Genomic DNA, 20429 nt, shown 5'->3' with positions numbered 1-20429 from the left:
GCACTAGTGGCTTAAAAAGCAAACTCAAAAACTGCTCTACCATGACAACCTGCATAAGGAAATGTAAGTGTTTAATGGAAGTTAATGGAAACATGCTCATTGTACGTGCTTATTTTGGAATGTGTTCACAGTTCAGTTACTCTCTGAATGATCTCCTTTAAATACAGTTATTTCAAGGCATAAAGGCAAATCTACCAGGCATGTTCAGAGGAAAAGTAAGTATTTCCTGAAACAATGATATTTTGGCAGACTGGGTTTCACCAACAAAAGAATGAATTGTACAACTGAATATTGTTAAGTACAGCTTTATTAAAGCTACTCTTACTATCATATTAGGCCTAGCAAATTAGGTATTCTGATTACTTCTCCAATTCTACTAAATATTACTGGACATGTTTATGCCTTATAATAAAATCGATTCTATACTGTATTAATCGCCCTGTTTTATACAATATTGCCCAAGTGACAAATCATGCTCTTTCATAAAAAGGTTGCCAGGGTGTACAAGTCTCTGGGGAATAATTATCTGGATATAAAGCTCCTGCTCCAAGTTATATAAGTTCCCAGTCCAAATTATAGTGCCATGGTATTCTACATGTTAACTATGGACTTAATAGGTTTAGTACTTATTTTGAAGAGACTATTTGGTTTCCTAGAATGCTACATTTCATATATAATCTAAGCATATTTTGCAGTAACCCAGTATGGTTTGCCAAATTATGGAGTATTCAGTAAAAACAACATGCAATCAATGGTGAATTTAATCTCCTTCCAGGATTCCAGTGCCACTATTTTATTTGACCAAAAACAGAAGAGCAATTCAACAAGAGATATATGAAGTTCTTAAATTCTCAATCCAACTTGAGCACAGATATAAGAAAAAGCCAAAGAAATCCTTACGATGCATTGTCCACTCCCATATGCCTTCTGGGTTGGCATCTACTGAGGTAATTGAAGCCACTGCTGCTGTCGGTAATATTCATGCTGGCATCATGCCAACTGCCCTCAGACATCTTCGCAATGAAAGTGGATTAACAATGTATGTGAAGAGAACTAGGCAGATAATTAGCCATAAGCAAGCACACAAGTGCCCCTTATTGATTCTAGGTTTCACAGTGAGCAGTTGGGGCACATGCTGATTGCACTAAATGAATCAATGGGAATCCCTTATTCTTCCCTCATAATGGGAAAAGTTAGATGTCTGAACCTTATTGGCACATAACTGGTTGAAAGGTCACAGTGGTAACATCACCACGCTTGGGAGTTAAAGTAATGGTGGTTGCCCTCACTAAAATTAACACCGCTCATTGTGAATAGTAAACTGGAATTCAGACGGGGGGTCATTGTGGGAGATCAAGACATAGGAGAGGTGATATGAGTGGACTCCCCCACCAGACTGCAAGAAAAGAATGAGAGTCAGAGTGATGCTCCTTAGCCAGAATATGCCGTGCACAGATCCTGATTCGGTACTCTTACAGCTTATTTATTATTTTATAAACATACACATGCACATACATTGTACACACAACCTTGTCATACTGTGGAATTAATGGTTGTTGTTTTATGCCTCCAAGTCATCTCCAGCTTATAATGACCCTATCACATGATTTTCTTGGCAAGATTTATTCAGAGGAGGTTTGCCATTGCTTTCTCCTAGGGTTGAGAGAATGTGGCTTGCCCAAAGCCAGCCAGTGGGTTTCTATGGCTGAGCAGGGATTTGAACCCTGGTCTCCTAGAGTCCTAGTCCAACATTCAGACATCTCTGAAGATGCCAGCCACAGATGCTGGCGAAATGTCAGGAATAAACTTTTATAGAACATGGCCACATAGCCTAAAACCCCCACAAAAAACTATATTCAGACATTACATTATGGCTTGGCTCCCATACTGGAATGAATAAGTGACCTTAAAGAATTATGTAAGGATGTCCCCCTACAGGTAACTTAGTCCTAACTACTTTCTAATAATAGAGACAGCAAAACCACATCAGAAGTCAGGAAGGTCTCAAGCAGCTGGGCTCCCAAGCTCGGCTATAAAAAGGACTGATTTTCTTTCTATACGTTTCTGTTTCTTGAGCAGTATTTGGATGACAGTTTGTTGCATTTGGGATTCACCACCCTCACCTTCCCTGTACACAGCATATATAAAAATAAGCCCATTTAAAGAGTGATATTGATACAGTAATATTGAGAGCCCGTGTGGCACAGTAGTTTGAATGTTGGACTACTACTCTGGAAATCAGGGTTCCATTCTGAGCTTGGCCATGAAACCAACTGGGCAAATCACCCGCTCTCAGCCTCAGGGAAAGGCAATGGCAAATCTCCTCTGAACAAATCTTGCCAAAAAAAAAACACCCCATGTTAGGTCTTCCACAGGGTCACCCTAAGACGGAAATGACTTGAAGGCACACAACACCCATACACGTACAGTAATATTAGCAACTAAAAATGTAAATAAAGTTTAATCAACTCAGAAAATAGAGGCTGAACTTAAAAATGTATATGGCAGATATTCTTCATGCATAGCAAAGCATCTTGCACTGGCCACAGCAGCATGACTCAAAAAAACCAAGGATCAACTGGAAACCTGGTTACTGAACAGCTTTGAATTGTTTATTACAAGGACAGACACCCTGAAGGCCCTTGTCCATTATGGGGTCCCCACTGCCCCTCCCCAGCATTTGACCATACAGTGGTTAAAATACTGTGTGCTGCAATAAAAGAATAATGCTCTCAGAAGTGTGATTTTTTTCTTTGGAATATAACATGTGGTCCCAGTATGCTTTAGGGGTTATTGGGGGGGGGGATTAATTATTTTAAAAATCCACCAAAAGTACAATTTTCTGAACTTCCTATGGTGGCACACAGATTCAGTGTGGTGATTTCCCAGGGTCTGCCAAACTTTCCCACCCTACCTGGTTTATTATGTCTGTCTTAGGTTTAGATGACACAATAAACAAATCAGAGAGCAAAGTTCCATGGATTGTGCAGGTGCTCCTCCTGCAAGTGGAAATCATCAGACAGCCACTCTTCCACAGTAAACCAGGTTCCCGCATATTCCCTATCTCATCATATTGTTGGATTGTGGCCACCAATTCTTTTGGAAAAACAACTCTCCCTGTCATCCTGCAAATATCCTCTGAAACTTGGAAGATTCTCAGCCATCTATGTTGCCACATGAGAACCGCAGAATGGAGGAAAAAAACAGAACCAAACAGGGAAATCCCAATGTTGACACAGAAGTGTTTACACATGTCTCTGGATCCTAACCCTGCCTCTGTGTGAATGATTCTCCAAGTCCTATTGGTAATATGTTCTGACTCACTAACACTGGTTTAAGAAATATGAAGAAAATAGTATGAGATTTCCTTGTATTTCTTGTCTCATCCCATATTTCAGTACTTAAAAAAAAATCCAGCTTCACTGTTTGGTGCAACATTTTCCTTTGAAATAATTAGACATTCTGTTTTCTACTGTTTTTTCCTTAACAACAGAAAAAATGTACAAGAACAAATCCTTGCATGCCCTGAATTGCAAGAGTGAAACATTCATTTGAGCAAACCTTAAAGAAGTGTGTGTGTGTGGGGGGGGGGGGGGGAAACGGCTTGTAGGAAATGAATTATTTGCATTCTATGAAAATGAAAACTAAGCCTATAGATTATAAAACTGAGCTCTATTTTTTGCCTGATCTTGTGGTTTATGGCTGACTGGGAGAAAAATATATACTTTTTATGGTGCTCCTTTTTATTTTTCTGGAATACCATCAAGGTTTTTCTTTAGAAATCTGCTTCTCAAATGATTAGCAAAATGGATGCTGAGTCAGACGCACTGAGTGATAGACATTTCATTTTATCCCCCATCTCACTACACATACTACAGGCACTGGGCCCTCTGCACACTGAAGCAGCCACTGTGATGCTCTGTTTGCAGTGTGCAATCATCACATTGCTTATTTGGTGCATTGCAGCATACCTTGCTGCAGCGCTGGAAACCACAGTGGATTTTTTTGCCACATTAGCTCTTGACAGCAGAAGTCTGCTAGGCACTAGTTTCTCTGCACTGCTCGCTCTCTGTGATAGTGTGGTAGACACCTGCATATCCCTAAGAATGTGTTAGTCATAATAAAAGCAAACTTCAAAACACACACATACACACACACGGGTTAATATGATCACTCTGAAAATAGCATGGAAGGTGAAAGTTACAATAAGCACTGCCAGACCTCCACTAAGCACTCATTAATCTATAATAATGCTCAATCTTATTTGTGAGGATATGAACTATCAAGATCGGTTAACATTTTAAATGTATCAAGCCACCTGAAAAAACAGCTCACACGCATGCACACAGACACCTTCTTTACATACTTTTTCTTTATCCTCTGCTCTCTGAAGTGCCTCTTTTTTCTTCTGAAACTTCCTTTTTTCCTCTTCCTCTTCCTTTCTTCGGGCAGCAATAGCAGCTTCCAATTGGGCAGCCTCTTCCTGCTGCGCACGCCACTGAAGGACCTACAGAAAAATGGAGACGTTTATGAGTTCTATCAGCACCATCTATGAAAGAGACGGGAATACCCTGGGCTTTAGTTTTTCACAAGGAAAAAATGGCTGCATGAGCAAAAGCAAGTGGTAGCTATGTAGAGGAAGATGGGCAAAGTCAGTGTTGGCTTAAATGACTGATAACCTGCTTTTTGATCAAGAAAAATCTGAAAAGTGGCTGATATAAAACAACATTACTCAACAGCTGGGCTAATTCTTCTCTCTCTCCCAGTACTCTAAAATGACATGTGGTCCACTTCTACTCTATGATTGCTGAGCTTTTTACTGTCTAAAGGTAAAGAGTTAAGTCTGACTGTTGGGCATCAGATGAGCTGAGGAAGCACTAAGGATTGTCACTTAGCATTATAGAAGGCCGGTACAGTAATTTATTCCCTAATGCAAGGGTGAATGTAAGGTGGCCCATGGGCCATATGCAGCTCTTGCATCCTACCTTTCCTGCCCCAAAGCCCCCAGCTGCCCCCCCTTAAAAAAACTCAACAGGATTTAAAAAGCAATTTGTATCCTGCAAACCATGCAGGAAAAAAAATCTCCCAAATGTATGAAAACACACCAAAAAAAATACCGCTACTCCCACAAGCATCCCAGAATCCCATACTATCCCCAAATACCCCCAATTCCCTCTGCTGTCCCTCTGAAAATGGCTTGGTGTATGTGTGGGGATGCAATGGGGTCTGGGGAAAAATTGGCCCTTAGATGCCATACAGTTGTCCAACCTGCACTGCTGCCTCTCAGTTGGGTCCTGCCTTGCTATCACTGACTACATCCTGTTTGAACGACTACATGCTTGATGTTTCCCAGCCAGTTCCTTGTTGCAACTGCCCTGCAGCAAGAATGAACACTTACCAGATGCATTTCAGTTAACAGGCTCATGCTCAGGTGGGAGAGGGAAATATAAGAACCAACCAAGAATACAAACACTGATGTTTATCGTAACACTAGTTTCCAACAAACAGTGGGTCAGAGATAATGTGGTCATCCATGTAGCTGTCCCCCTCATCCTGTCTGCCCCTTCCTCTCCTTTCCTCCCTGTTGAGTTAACTTTTGTAATTTGAACATGGTTTGTAGCAATTAAAATAAATTGAAGACAAAAGGGGAAAAGGGGGAGGAGGAGAGAAACTGGAACATTTTCTTTTTTAAAAAAGTTTTAATTCAATTTTAAAATATAATCAATATACCCAACATTATTATCAACACCATTCCAATCACCAATCCCCATTCATTAATCCCTCATCAACCACACATCACTGTTGCTTTCCCATTTTTCTATTATACTTAATATTAATCCCTGCACTCAGCTTTCTCTAAATATTTCCTTCTCATATTCTATTTTCTTTTCCTGTATGCATATCTCTATCTATCCTATCTCATCTTCCCTTACTTACTTCCATTTCTTCCCTCTTCTCTATTTCTTCTTCCTCTCCATCTACGTATATTCCCTCCACTTTCCTTCTCCTCCCCATCAATCCCTCTCATTATCTCCTCTCCATTCCTTAACTCACTTCCTCATCTTCTTTCCCCTCTCCCCTCTTTTCATCTCTCTATCTCCATCTCCTCATTTTCTCACCTCCTTTCTCTCATCTTACCCTCTTCACTTATTCTCACCCTCTTCTACTTACTTTTCCTTCTTAAAACCCTAATATTCTACAGTCTGTCACCTTTCTCATCTTCACTACCAATCGATCCATACATTAGCTTCCTTTCTCTCCTGTATTGAGTCATTATATACTGTAAATACTCATGTATAAGTCTAGAAATTTAGGTCAAAAAATTGATCCAAAAAAATGACTCGACTTATCCATGGGTCAATGTAAGTATTGTATCTTAACTCTTATTTAAAATAAAAAAACATCTCCTGGGGAAAAGCAAGAGTATAACATGTGAAGCACTGACCCCCTCTACTCTCTCATCCATCCAGTCTTAAGAGTAAGGACAAAGAGTTATGTCTTCTGGAATTTTCTAAGTTCTTTGACATTGTTTCACTTTGCTTCATCCTTTAGATCCTTTGCTATATACCCCTAAGTTTTACACTTGACTTATCCATGGGTCATAGCAAAATCCATAATTTTAGCCTCAAATGTTGCCCTCAACTTATACATGAGGTCGACTTATAGTTGAGTATATATGGTAATCTCCTTTCTTAATATTCTACTTCGAAAAAGTCGACTTTGCTACCTTCCCCTATCTTTATCCATTTTCTGTCTTCTTAGTCCTGTTCTATCATTATTATATCAAATTTCTCTGTTCTATTTACTATAATTTCTCTTAACTACATCTCTATTCTCAATTGTCACCAACTGACAATTTTATTTCCTTACTATAGTCAGTCAACTCTTATTCTTCTATATTATATCACCCCATTGCTCCATCATGTAAACAAAAAGCAAAGCCCAATCATTGTTAAATTTTTCTGAAGAGTAATTTCTTAACAACTGTAGGCCTATACAGATTGGGAGAAAGGGGCAGACAGAGGCCGCCCCTTTCTCCCCCGGATTGTGGCCGCACCAACCAAATGGCGAAGCAATGATGCGCTGGGAAAAAAGAGCTGCGAAATGCGGCTCCTTTCTCCACCACTGCTGAGACGCCATAAGCGCCCTGGAACGGCACTGTGGTGTCCCCTGTGCGCCACGCTGTTTGGATGTGGCACACAAGCCACATCATCATCGTGTGCACCGTGTAAATGGTGGCACGCCATGATGGCACCCACAGCATGCGGTAGGGTTCGGGAGCCTGTGGGTGCTCCGCTCTCCCAAGCCCTACTTTCAGCTGTATCGGACCTGTGTCAACCTATCCATTTCTATTATCTCTAGTAGTTTCATTAACCATTTGGAGTATTTTTGGTTTTCTGTTTCTGTACATAAGCAATCCTAGCAACAGTTGTCATATAAAACAAGACTTTCCTATGCTTCTTTTCCATTTCATCCTCGAACATACTCAACAGAAAGGTTTCATTTCTAATTTGAAGTGTAAGATATCATAAATTGTTGTTTTTATAGTCCTCCAATATTTTTTCGCATATTTACAATCTCACCAACAGTGAAAAAAGTTCCTTCTATTTCCTCACATTTCCAACATTTGTTGATTTTACTTTTGTAAATTTTAGCTACCTTATCTGGGGTTAGATACCATCTGTGGAACATTTTGCACCAGTTTTCCTTCAGGTTTTGTGATGCTGTGTGTTTAATCCATCTGAACGAATTTGGAACAGAGGAATTAAACTGGGACATTTTCAAAGTAGTTGAAAAGTGGGGAAACAGAGGATTAATTAAGACTGTCTCTGCCAAATTGGGACATTTGAAGGACATGCATTTATCCCAAATGCATTTTTTAACTGCCTAAAGGTAGTTTTGAAGGTGCCACTAGACTCTTTGGGCCTGGACAGGCCAAAATCAAGCTGCTTCTGGTCACTTTGGAGGCATGTTGTTTAAGTGATGCATCCGTCCTAAGAAGCTGGAAGCCACGCCAAAGCCACACTCCAGACCTAAGGACTGGAGTGCAGCTTTGGCGCAGCTTCTGGCCTCTTAAGATCCATATGTCATTTAAACAGCATACATCCAAAGTGACCCAAAGCAGCTTGATTTTGGCCTGTCTGTTCGGGCCCTTTGTTCTCTCTTGAGTTTGGGGCAGTCTTTCCTCACCCTGGCACTTTCCACACGTGTTGAGTGACACACCCATTGGCCATGCTTACTGGAAATGATGGGCACTGCAATCCAACATACTTTGGGGAAAGCTGACTTGGAGTATTAAGATATGCTGTGGCAGAGAAAACATACCTGGACAGCAAAATCCTTTGTTCAAATGCTGCCAGTGTTATCTATATGTAGATATTTTCTTCTCCCCTGGACCTGGTACTTCAAATCTGACATGTAAACAAGTGCTTAGAGTGGGGGGAAAAGCCTCCTCAGAGAACATAACTCACCCATTTAATCAATAAAACTATATTTAATTACAAGCATGAAGTTGTTTAATCCTCTGATTTATTCAGTAGACCTTATACTCTACACTATTTAAGAATAAAGTGTCAATTGAAAATCTAAGTAGACTTACAGACAATATGAATCTTTCTTTGTGCTTATTTACAGTTTACGGCTCTGACTAAATAATGAACCCAAACAGACAGGCTAAAATAAAGCTGCTTTGGGTCACTTTGGAGGTACACTGTTTAAATGCTGCATGTGTCCTAAGAGTCAAAAAGCTGCACCAAAGCCACACTTCAGTCCTAAGGACTGGAGCGCAGCTTTGGCACAGCTTCTGGCCTCTTAAAATGCATGTATCATTTAAACAGCATACCTCTAAAATGACCCGAAGCAGCTTTATTTTGGCCTGTTTGGACCCTAATATGGAAAATGAGCTGAAGGTCATCAGCAGGAACCTTCATGCAGAACCACCTCTTTACTAACTTGCAAGAATCAGAGGCACTACCCACAGGGCTTTTGCACATTAAGATTCCGAGTTGGGAATCACAGAGACTCAAGTGTGCATCATTAGAAAGTTCCTCCCTGCCTTCAAGGACTTCCCTAAGCACATCCATAATGGATGCAAACAGGGGTAATATCTCCAGTGACCAGAAGAGAGACGTCTGCATGCCCAAGAAACTCATGCATACAACACAGTGCACACTGTGCTCTATAATTTGGGTCTGGATACATTTTTGGAAAATATCAATTCCAGATGTTGTAATCGGTTTGAATTTTTCATCTTCAAATTCATCCCCAATGCTGATTCTTTTCAGTCACACATGACCTGTGATCTTCCTGTACTTCTCTTCACTGAAATATTAGGATTGCCTCAGTCTTACTTGTGATCCCAACTAGAGCAAACCTAGTGAATCTTTTAGTGAATGATGTGTCAGCACATTAAGTCTTATTGATTTAGTGGGTTTACTCCTGTTAGGATTAATAATTGGATTGAAGAAATATATTTCAACCAAGGGTCATTATAAATTACTGGAGACTATCTTTTAAATTTATTTGCCTCTTAAAAATAAGCATCTTTGCCATTCCCTATAAAAAACACATTTGTAAAAATTGGTTGGTGTACATAAAATTGGACCAAAAGCTAGCCTGCTTATTTTTGGAATCCATTAATTTCTTAAACAACTTCAGCAGTAATAAGCAATGGCATATTAACATAAATAATAATTACATGCAATTAGTGAACTATTCCTCCCCAACCCAAATCTATTCTAGATAATTTCTGTTTCTAAAATCAAGAAGTATTATTTGTCTCATTTGATTATACACTGCATACTAATAATTCATCAGCAAAACAGATTACTGACAGCTATCCCTGCCAATCACAAACAAATCTCAGAGGAGAAAAGGAAGTGAGAAATGCTACAGGTCTGATTTTTATTACAATGCAGACGTTGCAGTGGAAACAACAATAGAGACTGTGAAATTGCTACTAAAGATCAATATTCTTTGAAGTTGTTTATAAAAGTATCATCATCCTTCTCCCACCCTGCCAAACCTGTAATATCTGCAATATGCATTTAAAACCAAGATCAATGCTAAACATACAGATTGTGCAATATCCAGTGGCAACCTTTTAGAAACATTAAAGGTGGTTAGAAGAAAATTGTAATCAAACATGTACAGGATTTCACAGCTGGATCCACAACCCAGTTCAATCAATGGGACATGCTGTACACTGGCATTCATTTTTATTCAGAGGTATGTTCCATTGTGTTCATTGTGGGTTGTATACTCCCCAGGGTGTGCTCAGAGTAATAATCAAACCTGAAAGCATAAGTACACTTATCAGGAAGAACTGATTCAGAATTATATTCAAGTAAGTATGCTTAGAACCAAAGTACAAATCAGCTTATAGGCCTTATAGATAAGAATAGACCTTATAGATAAGAGTGTAACTATGACAATGTTGTTTTAATAATGTTGCCATGAAAGATTTCATAGCCAGGCACAGCGCACAAAACAGGCTTGAACATGTTCATAATATACATCCAACCCATGAAGCAGACCAGATGTCTGAGCATGCCTCATAAAGATTGCCACCATGCATTTATTATTTCAAAGATTCATGTGGATAAGATAACCTATGTGTTGGCTGAAGAAATCAATAGAAAAATACAGCTATTTTCTTCCAGTGCATAAGCTGCCGATGAAAACGTCAGCACAAGATGCAATGGCGAGGAGTAGTTTTGCTGTTTTTCTACGAAGGAGACTACTGTAATCACCTATTTAAAGCAGATCGTTTGCACTGAACTGTGGAATGATAATAATGAAGCAACCAGGATCAAGTGCTATCATTATTGAGAAACGCAGAAGTGCAATACAGCAAAATGGGTCACAATTTCATTACAACTGCCTATTTTTTCCCAAGGCCAGCTATATAATACCTTGATTTCTCTTTCAATGAACTTTAAAACACTAATTTTTGCTCCTGTGCTTTCTCAAAAGAAGTGGATGTTTAAATGGGTAGTTCAACTTTCAGAAATGACTTGTACACTTTTGCCACAATCCAAAATGCCCAACTCTTGGTAAAGCTGCTTTTTAAAAACTAAAACTCCTTGAATTTCCCAGCCAGCATGACCAGTGGGATTCCATGAACTATAGTCAAAGTAGTAACTTGCCAAACTCCATTAATACATAAACACTATCAGTGGGAAAGAAGGCCTCATTTTGGCCCAACTCAACAGGCAGTCCATCTTGAAGGAGTCCATGTTGTCATATTCATCCCCCAAGAAGAACTGGTCAGAAAGCATTAATTCACTAGCAGGGGGGAACACATAGTCGTTTTATGGCTTCTCGTTTCCAAGTAGGTCGAGCTCCAAATGCATACTCAAGCCCTGCCAAGCAATTACATCTCTCACAAAAAGGGTTAAGCCATGACCATTTATACTCTTCCAATCTTGGAGGAGCAGCCAATGCAACTTTCTGGTGGCAATGCTTAAGCCCCATTATGTTATAAGCTTTTAGGAAGAAAGCAAAGGATTTCCTGTGCAATTAGGCTCTTATAGGTTGTATATGTGTGTTTTCAATTCTAGGCATTTTCATGGAACTGATCTTATTCTTTTTCAAATTATTCTATAAGCTAACTTGGGGTTGCTACAAGAAATGTAATTTATTCATCAAGTATATAAATGAATAAATAAATGACAAGAGCACAGCAACTGTTTCCCATTGCCCACTTTTAAGACAAAGCCTAAAGCCTGAAAAGACCTCTGGAATTACAAACCCATATGTACTACTTTCCAGAAATAACTGTGGGCCATATTAATGTGTAAACAATAAATCGTATAACTGAGTTGAGATTACAGAATGTTCAAATGGATTTTCAGAGTGTGATTAGACTGCATTCCATCTATAAATTCATGGGCGGACCCAGAGATTACTTATGTTTAGGTCTCAGTTTCTTCATCTGCAAAATGGGAAAGCAATTATCTGCCACACTAGTTCACTGAGAGAATGAGTAAGAGTGATAATGTTTTACATAAAAACAAACGTGGAAGCATCTTGCAGAGTTATAGAGAAATGAGTAGTCAGCCTTTGGAAAAAAAATGTATTCTTTATTTTACCAAGAATCTATGAATACATTTTGTGCCAAGTCCCTACTGACATGGAAAGTGCGGATAATGAAATGAGATTCAATATGTGTCCTTCTTTTTTTTTAGTCAGAAATTTAAGTAGAATAGTGAATTAAACCCTAAGTGCAAGACTGAACAGAATGCCTAAGAAATCTTTCCTCTAGTCTAAATTCTGTGAGTCATACATTCATTCATTTTCTTTCCCCAGCTTATGATAAAAATGAAGCTGGCTGCCAAAATCTACCCACCCACTCATCCTCGGCCAGGTCACGAAGCTGAATGCATTGAAAGAAAAAGCTCTTAGTGACAGAGTTTTTTTCTCCCCATAAACAGCAGAATGGTTCTCCTAAAGATTCACTTACTAGTGACGATCAGAGTTACCATTCTCTGGTAATAGAATGTAATGAGATGAGCTAGTGCTGATGATAGCGAAAATGCATTTTACATTTTAAAGTCTCAGGGGCTGAGGAGGGTTTGCTTTGGATTTGGAAGTCTTTCGGTGTAACTGGACGCTGCTGAAGGACACACAGTTGGTCAAAGCAGAAAAGTATGTTGCTGGTGGGGTAAGAATACTTGGAACAACAACAACAACATAAAGGGAAATTATACCAGTAGAATTAGAATATTGTATCTTTCTAAGTGCTGTTGTATCTGCAGGGGAAATAAAGTACCACAGGCTGGCAGAGGTTACACAGGGCACTTTCTTTTCATTTTGAGCAACAATTAAATAATGTTTCAATACTGGAATTTCTTCGAAGGAATTTTTCATGAGAAAAATGTCACAGTTAAAGTAGAAGTTGTTTTTTACAATTTTAACTTGAAATCTTTGGCCATAGGAATAAAATTTGTAAGTAAAAAGCATTTTAAGAAAATAGACAAGTGTAAGATATTTTTCAAATGCAAAACTAGATTTCACATGGCACTGTAGCTATGCACACAGAGAATAACAAGTTGGAACTCTGGGCAATCTGAGTTTAGTTGAACTCGCTGCATGCTAGTTATTACAGTCCATTTCTACAGTATTTCAGTTGTCTTATTAGCACAACTAACTAAACAAACCAGGAATACTTTGTTTTTGCCATGTATCATTCAACAGAGAATCCTTACTTGTTGCTTCAAAAGCAGTCAGGATTTGTAAACTAAGAACAAACCCTGATTTGTTACCCTGGTTTGCAAGAGATGCAACAAACCAAGATCCCTGGTTCAGATGACATGTTAAACCCAGGCTGGGCAATTTGTTAGTGGACTGCGCTTTTCATCAGCACTAGCCAGCATAGCAATGGTGAGAAATAACAGCAATTACAGTGCAAGAACATGTGGAGGGCCACATATTGCTCACCTCAATGTTAAAACAAATCACCTCAAGTTTGTCTCTTAATTGTGTATTTATTCTTACTGTCAAAAGATTTCATGTTTGAATTGTGAGGTAACATTTCTAATTCAATGGTGAAATTCTCCTTCTATTGGGCAAGCAGGACTAGAGGAATACTACCCTCAGCTCAAATAGGCTCAGAAAGGCACAGATATAGCAGGGTAAGAACGCTCTTGGTTTTAGTGGTGGACCACAAACTTTCCCTGCAGCAACTTTCATCTATCAGTCTGAATAGACAACACTGGCCAAGATAACCAAATTATCTGAACAAAGACTCTTATGTTCCTACAGTATATGTAAGCGCCATAGTTATTTAGGATATAATGTTATCAATTAAATATGAAGCAGATGAGAGTGTTGAATTAACTCCTTCCACTGACAGAATGGCTTGTGTCAGCAATATATGGAGAGGAACTATATGATCCTTTCTACTGTGAAATCCAATTCAGCCTGAAAAAATAATCCAGAGGATTGGGAGCTCTCTGGGAGACAGACTGTGGGGAGAGAGAGGAAATGCCTGCTGTCCAAGTACATCTCTACTTACACAACACTATATGTCACCCAGAGTTACATTACAATATAATTTTATAAAATATATACTAGAACTGCATATATAAAAATACTTCTATTACCAGTTTTATAAGAGCTAGCAACCTTACTAGCTAAACATAAGCCTAAAGTAGATTACCTCCTTCCCTCATACACTCACACATACAGTATGTACTCCTGATGTGTATTGCAGCTCTTCAATCTTCTGTGGTACAATGTCAGGAAACGGCCTTTAGCATGCAAACATTATGTGTGCTATTTCAATATTAAACTATCCAAATTGTTAAGCTAATATTACAGAAGTAGGAAAACTGACTTCCCCACAGCATGCTTTGCAAATGAGACCACAATTTAGCAAGGCAACGATTGCCAGGAGCAATAAGCTTTGAATGCCAGTTGTAATTAAAAAAATTACTTTCAAATATAATTCATAGTTTATACATAGCAAAAGGAGGATTTGCAAAATGAGTACAGATTGCTTTGCTACACGGAGGGGATACTTCTTCATAGTCAGTTAATCATTTGACCAGTGTACGCTGTAGGGATGTTATGTGCACTAACCGTGACTGAACATGGCAACAAATTCTAGATTGTGGCACAGGATTCTTCATTTCTTTCCAGTAGTGTACCAGAAACCACTCTGTCATCCATATGCACCAATGTAATTAGAATGTTGTTTCCAATGAGGAAGATACAATGATGGGTTATCCAGAAGGAAAAAGTCTCTGGAAGTATGGAGGTTTTCCATTTCTTTTTGTTCCCAGATTTGCATATTCCCTGGTTTGCACCCAAACTTTCCTTAAATATCCTGGGTTTCCCTCCCTCACCACTCCCTTGTGTTGTTCCTTTTCCTACTGGTCATACTAGAATTCAAAGATATAGCCATGCTGGTCTGTAGAATCATGCATAGAGAGATCCTGTAGCACCTCTGAGACTAACTGAAAGAAAGAAGTTGGCAGCATGAGCTTTCGTACACTCAAGTTTACTGCATCTGAGGAAGTAGACTTTACGAAAGCTCATGCTGCCAACTTATTTCTTTCAGTTAGTCTCAAAGGTGCTACAAGATCTCTCTACATACTGATCATGTGTCACACTTATGCAACATTTCAGAAATTTACTTTTACCAACCACTATCCATTTCTACTCTGAAAACGATGCTAGCAATGAGCGAATTGCCTGTGCCGAAGTGCAGACTGAGAAAAGCACCTCAATAGAGCTCCCCAATAGCACTAATGCATCGTTATTAGCTTCTGCGCCTTTGCAATAGTGCGAATTAAGCACTGTTGGCAAAGTATTCAAGGCATTTCCTCAGTAATAAGAAGTTACAGGATTGTTCCAGTTTATTTATGGGAGAAGTACTGGATGATCGTGACATCATGTGAAAATCTTTGAGCAATCACGCTATAATGACAGGAGCATTCCATTTTTCTCACATTTTATTGACTTGAATGATAATATCTTTGTCATCTGGGTGGATTCATTAACTCTCACATCCACCCAAGTCTGCTGAGCCTCTAGGAATATGCAAAATGGTGGTTTATACTCATGATTCACAATTCAGATGACCCATCTGCAATAGGCAAGGGATTTTCCTAGCAGCCCTTTTTAATGCAGAACTGACTTAGCTAAAAGATTTAGCCCACCCCAGAAATAGGGGAGTTAGGGGGGGAAAGGGGGGTTAATGCAGTTAGTTAATCATTAATATGCTTTAAAAGAAATCAAAATAAGTTGCATTTGTACTGGGAGACAGTCTAATTCTTACATTTATATTAAATTGCCAATTCAAATTATATTAAAAGCTGGCACTAAATCAGGGTGAAAATGAAAAATGTAACCCATGATTTTACTCCTCCCTCATGCTTTATCCCATCTCATCCATTCCCTATCTTGATCTTGGGAGAGAAGGAAAGAGCTGCATGAATTTTGAAAACCCCACTTCTCACCCACTCCACCATTCCCTTTTCCCACTTCTTCTAATCTCTTTTCCTTTCTCTCTCCCTTTGTTCAGATTATGGATTACCAAGACTGGGGTGGGGAGAGGACAAGTTTAGGAGTTTCAAAATTCAATTTCTTTAGGTGACTCGGATGGTGAGCAGCTGTGCCTTGAGTGGGATATCAAATGCTCAGGATTAAAAGTCTTCAACTGGAAGCAGCCAACTGTGAGGACTGACTGTGTCCTTCTGTTCCCAAGTCTGGATGCCTTACTCTCTGATGCACCCTACAGATTTTGGACCTTTGGACTATTTTCAGCCCTTGTTTTGGTACTGATTCTTACTGGTTCTTCTTTGGTCTTAATTGGCATTACTATAAAGAATACACTGGGGCTAAAGATACTGCAGAGATATAGGGAGGTTCAGTGGTGTTACTAGGGTTGGCATCACCTGGTGGGGTAACTCACCCCTCTTCCCACTGAACTCCTCTCATACCCCACCATCCAGAATCCTTAATAATGGTTTTTCTACTACTGTTACTCAGAAATTGAAATTCCCAGATCACAGAATGCAAAGGTAATAGTTGTGGCATAAACAACCAGCAAAATTAAATTATACCTTCAAATAGTAGTATCATACACACAGCCTAAATGTATTTACACATGCAAAACTGCATGTGATTAAATTGAAAATCTGGTAAGATGTGATATTTTAAAAGAAAATTGAAATAGAGTATATATATATTTTAAAAATAACAATTTTAATTCTTTTTTTTTTAAATCTGAGGCCTCCCTTTCTCTCCGCACTGAGCCTTACCCCACTCACACGATCCCTTCTGCTGAGCTCCAGCATTTGAAAGGGATGCAGGCAAACACCACAGCCTGTTTCTGCCCAAAGGCTGATGTTTGGGGAGCAGTGGTGCCAGCATCTCCATGGGTGTCACCCGATGTGGCCCACACCCCTAGCATCTCCCTAGTGAGGTCCCTGGGGAGGTTAAGTGAGACAACACTTGGCAGGCCTCTATACAGCCTATAATAGGGGCAGGAATTGTGAGATCCTCCAGATGTTCTTGGACTGCAACTCCTAGCATTCCTCACTGAGGTTTGCTAGGGCTACTGGGAGCTGCAGTCTAAGAACATGTGCCTGCCTGCAGGAGTCCCACTTACAGCAGCACAGAAGTGAATGCTAGGACCAAGAACATTCTGATATGAAATTTAAAAGCCTTCTCCCCAGCCTATGCTCTCCTATCCCACAGGAGGTATAGCTATAAATCATGTACAATTAACACCAGTTCTGTATTTTGTTTTTAATATTTGTATCTATGTGAAGTCTGTTCAACCTGCATTTCAGCTGGGCATGGCTCCCACTGGGGCTTATGTACGATCAGTAGGAACTAGAGTATGAAATTTAAAATAGTTTTAAAAGAAGCTATTCATAGAAGTGGTGAAGATGAGAATTTGCTTCTTTTTCCTTGGCTGCATGTACGACAGCTGACTATCAGCCTCTGCAAGAGCAGGGGGCTCTAGTCCTAGCCAGTGAAAGAGCAAGTAAGGAAGGTGGGTGATGGCGATTTACCTCAGTGGTGATTTCTTCCTTTCCTGTTGACAGGAGAAGCTCAGAACTAACTGGCATATTGCCCCAGGCTGGAGTCTTCTGCAACTCTCAAATAGCATTACAAAATTCTTGGCCAAGGCTGTCTAGAACATACTTGCAGGGAGCTGGAGATACACCACCACATTTTGTTACAGGCCATGACTTGTAGAACTATACAAGAGGAGATGTATTCTATCGCCAACCTTATTTTGTGACATTTAAAAGCAGGAAATTATACAACACACTTGGTTCTCAAAACCGGCTTCCTCCATCTTAAGGTTTTTAATCCCGAGCCTTCAATGCCCCAGTCATGGCACAACTGCACACCAGCAGAGTCACCTGAGGAAAGTGAATTTTGAAACTCTGAAATCTGCACACACACCCCTTGTGAATCCATAAGATGAAGAAAGAGAGAGGAGGAGAGGAGATTAGAAAAAGTGGGGAAAGGGAAAGCAAAAGAAAGCTGGGGTGGATAAGAAGTGGAATTTTCAAAATTCATGTTGCAGTTTCCTTCTCTCCCAAGTTCAAGCAAAGGGATGGGACATGGGATGAGGCAGGTGGCCTAGATGTTGTTGAATGAAAGCCCTCATCATTCCATGTTGGTTGGGGCTGCTGAGATTTGGAAATCAACCATTTCTGGAAATCCATAGTTCCTCACCCCTTCTTTAAAGTGATTATCACAAGAAACAAAAAACTAAGAACAAGTCAGAACTTGTAGCACCTTTGAGACTAACTCAAAGAAAGAGGTTGGCAGCATGAGCTTTTGTAGACTAAAGTCTACTTCCTCAGATGCAGTAAACTTTAGTCTACGAAAGCTCATGCTGCCAACTTCTTTCTTTCAGTTAGTCTCAAAGGTGCCACAAGATCTCTACAGAGTAACACGGCTATATCTTTGAATTCTAAGAACAAGTTAGTTTATACAACAATAACATTGTCACTGTAATACAGTCTATTTGTTTAAACCTTCATATTTTCCACCTAAAGAGCCCATCAGTGCTCATTCAAAAATTAATAACTATGTATGCCTTTGATACCTGTTTATCTTTTGTGAACAATCTTTTAAAAATGTCCCACAACCACTATTTCTTTATCACAACAGATGGCTCCATCTGCACGAAATATAAACCTGATAATGGCTTCTTTAGCTTACAATGACGAAGTGAAAACCAAATATGTTCTACATTTTTTTACTAGAGCAATTCCAGTGACCCCCTGCAGCTTCATCATATACTTTTGCCTCTGCTATAAGCCTTAATTTATTCTGTGTTTTAACATATGCAGGAAGAATTGGGTCACAAATCAATCATCATCCACTTAGTATATTTTTTAAAACAGTCAAATGAGATTATATCTGCCTCCAGCAGGACTTTGGTCAATATGCTTTAACTTTCAGATAATAATTTATGATCCATAACCGGGTACATTTAGACTTTTCAGACCTTCTAATCCCAGAGTAAATGGGGTTTAAAATCCTATCTTTTAAGCTTTTTTTAAAAAAGGAATTTATTCAACCTACCTTCCAATAACTTTGTTTATGACAACATTATTTTTATAGCAGATGTTATCTATTTCAAATTTAATAATGGTTCTTAAAGTACTCTAACAGAGCTAACACAAAGGTGTGTACAGCACAAAGCCTCAAAAGCTGCTTGTGTGGCCCTTGGGCTATCCAGACCACCCTTTTCCTGGCCAAAACTTTAACAATATTTATTTCAGAAATTAAATATTTAAGACTTTGCTGACCATTTCCTGACACTTTGAGGTTGCTGCCTCATTCTGCCTAAAGGTGAGGCTGACACTGCATGCACAACCTTAGACACAACTGCTATATTATGGCTGAGATCAACAGATTTATTTTAACACTTGGGCAAGGGATTTCTCTTCTTACTGCAAGACACAGATGCCATGGCCCTCCTCACCAAAAAATCCTTGTCACCATCTCAAGTAATACAATAGATTGCACATCACCAAAATGGGTTCTGTTTCAGCCCACTATCCACTTTACTTATAAAAGTAGACATACCTGAAGAAAGGCCTCAGGTGTTGGTCTCAATATCTAGATTGGTGTGAAAGGAACACTGGTCCAAATTATGCATCCATGTGCTGCACAGTCCCTGGAAACAGACTGGAAAGCAGTGCCCTAAAATGGTGAGACAGGATCCTCCCAGTCTTTAATTTAGCTGGAATATTTAACATGGATAGTATACATAACTTCAATCCAAGTAGGATGATATCAAAAAATCTCACAGAATAGGGCAAATGATTGGCATAGTTATTCAACCTTCTCTCTGTCTTAATAACAGAGTTCAAGTCACAGGGAATGCCAGTTATTTTACCCACAATAATGCAACAAAGTGACCATTCTGGTATGCCTTCTCCAGCACTCTTGTGAAGAACAACTCACACAGTTCAGAAAAATATCTGCCACCTACCATGCTGGCAGAGAAGTAAGCTTTATTCACTGCCCTCAGTGATAAAGTATAGATATTCAGATAGTTTCTAATCCATCCACAATGGAATTTGTCCCCAGTTCTCTTCCAGTGGTGCTCTATCCATCACCCTCCTGTTTCATCAGCCTCAGGTTTGCATTAAACTAAGGAGATTGCCAGGTTGTACAAGTAGTGGGCAAGCAGTAACAAGTGACAGTGTCAGCCTTAGCCAATCCACCGTACCACAGATCAGTCAGAGCTTCAACAATACCACTGACAAACAACCTAGGAATATTCAGGAAACCATTTGAATCCATTCACCTGGAGTGAATTATCTTAACTGGTTTACCAAGCTTCCATATAGGCAGCCAAACTATAATGAGCAAGATACTGATCTGTTCATAACCCCTCTACCTTGAAATTCCTCAAGCTTGCCAGAAAATACCAAGCCAAG

General features: G+C 39.4%; 1 protein-coding gene across 6 annotated transcripts in view; it reads right to left on the bottom strand.

The window, feature by feature from the left end:
* The window catches only part of CCDC148 (coiled-coil domain containing 148), a 133667-nt gene that overhangs the window by 25028 nt on the left and 88210 nt on the right, over nucleotides 1-20429 (bottom strand). For all 6 annotated transcript variants that reach the window (XR_006101456.1, XM_042445892.1, XM_042445893.1 and 3 more), the window contains one exon: nucleotides 4367-4507. Coding sequence is in view for 5 of the 6 variants with exons in the window: in XM_042445892.1 (XP_042301826.1) it covers nucleotides 4367-4507 (141 nt within the window). In the remaining variant the exon portion in view is untranslated. The remainder of the gene's footprint in view (nucleotides 1-4366; nucleotides 4508-20429) is intronic.

Source organism: Sceloporus undulatus, chromosome 1 (assembly GCF_019175285.1).
Source record: "Sceloporus undulatus isolate JIND9_A2432 ecotype Alabama chromosome 1, SceUnd_v1.1, whole genome shotgun sequence".
NCBI classification, from domain to species: Eukaryota; Metazoa; Chordata; class Lepidosauria; order Squamata; family Phrynosomatidae; genus Sceloporus; species Sceloporus undulatus.
Note: the sequence above shows the minus strand (reverse complement) of the source record. Positions and strands in the feature narration are given on the sequence as shown.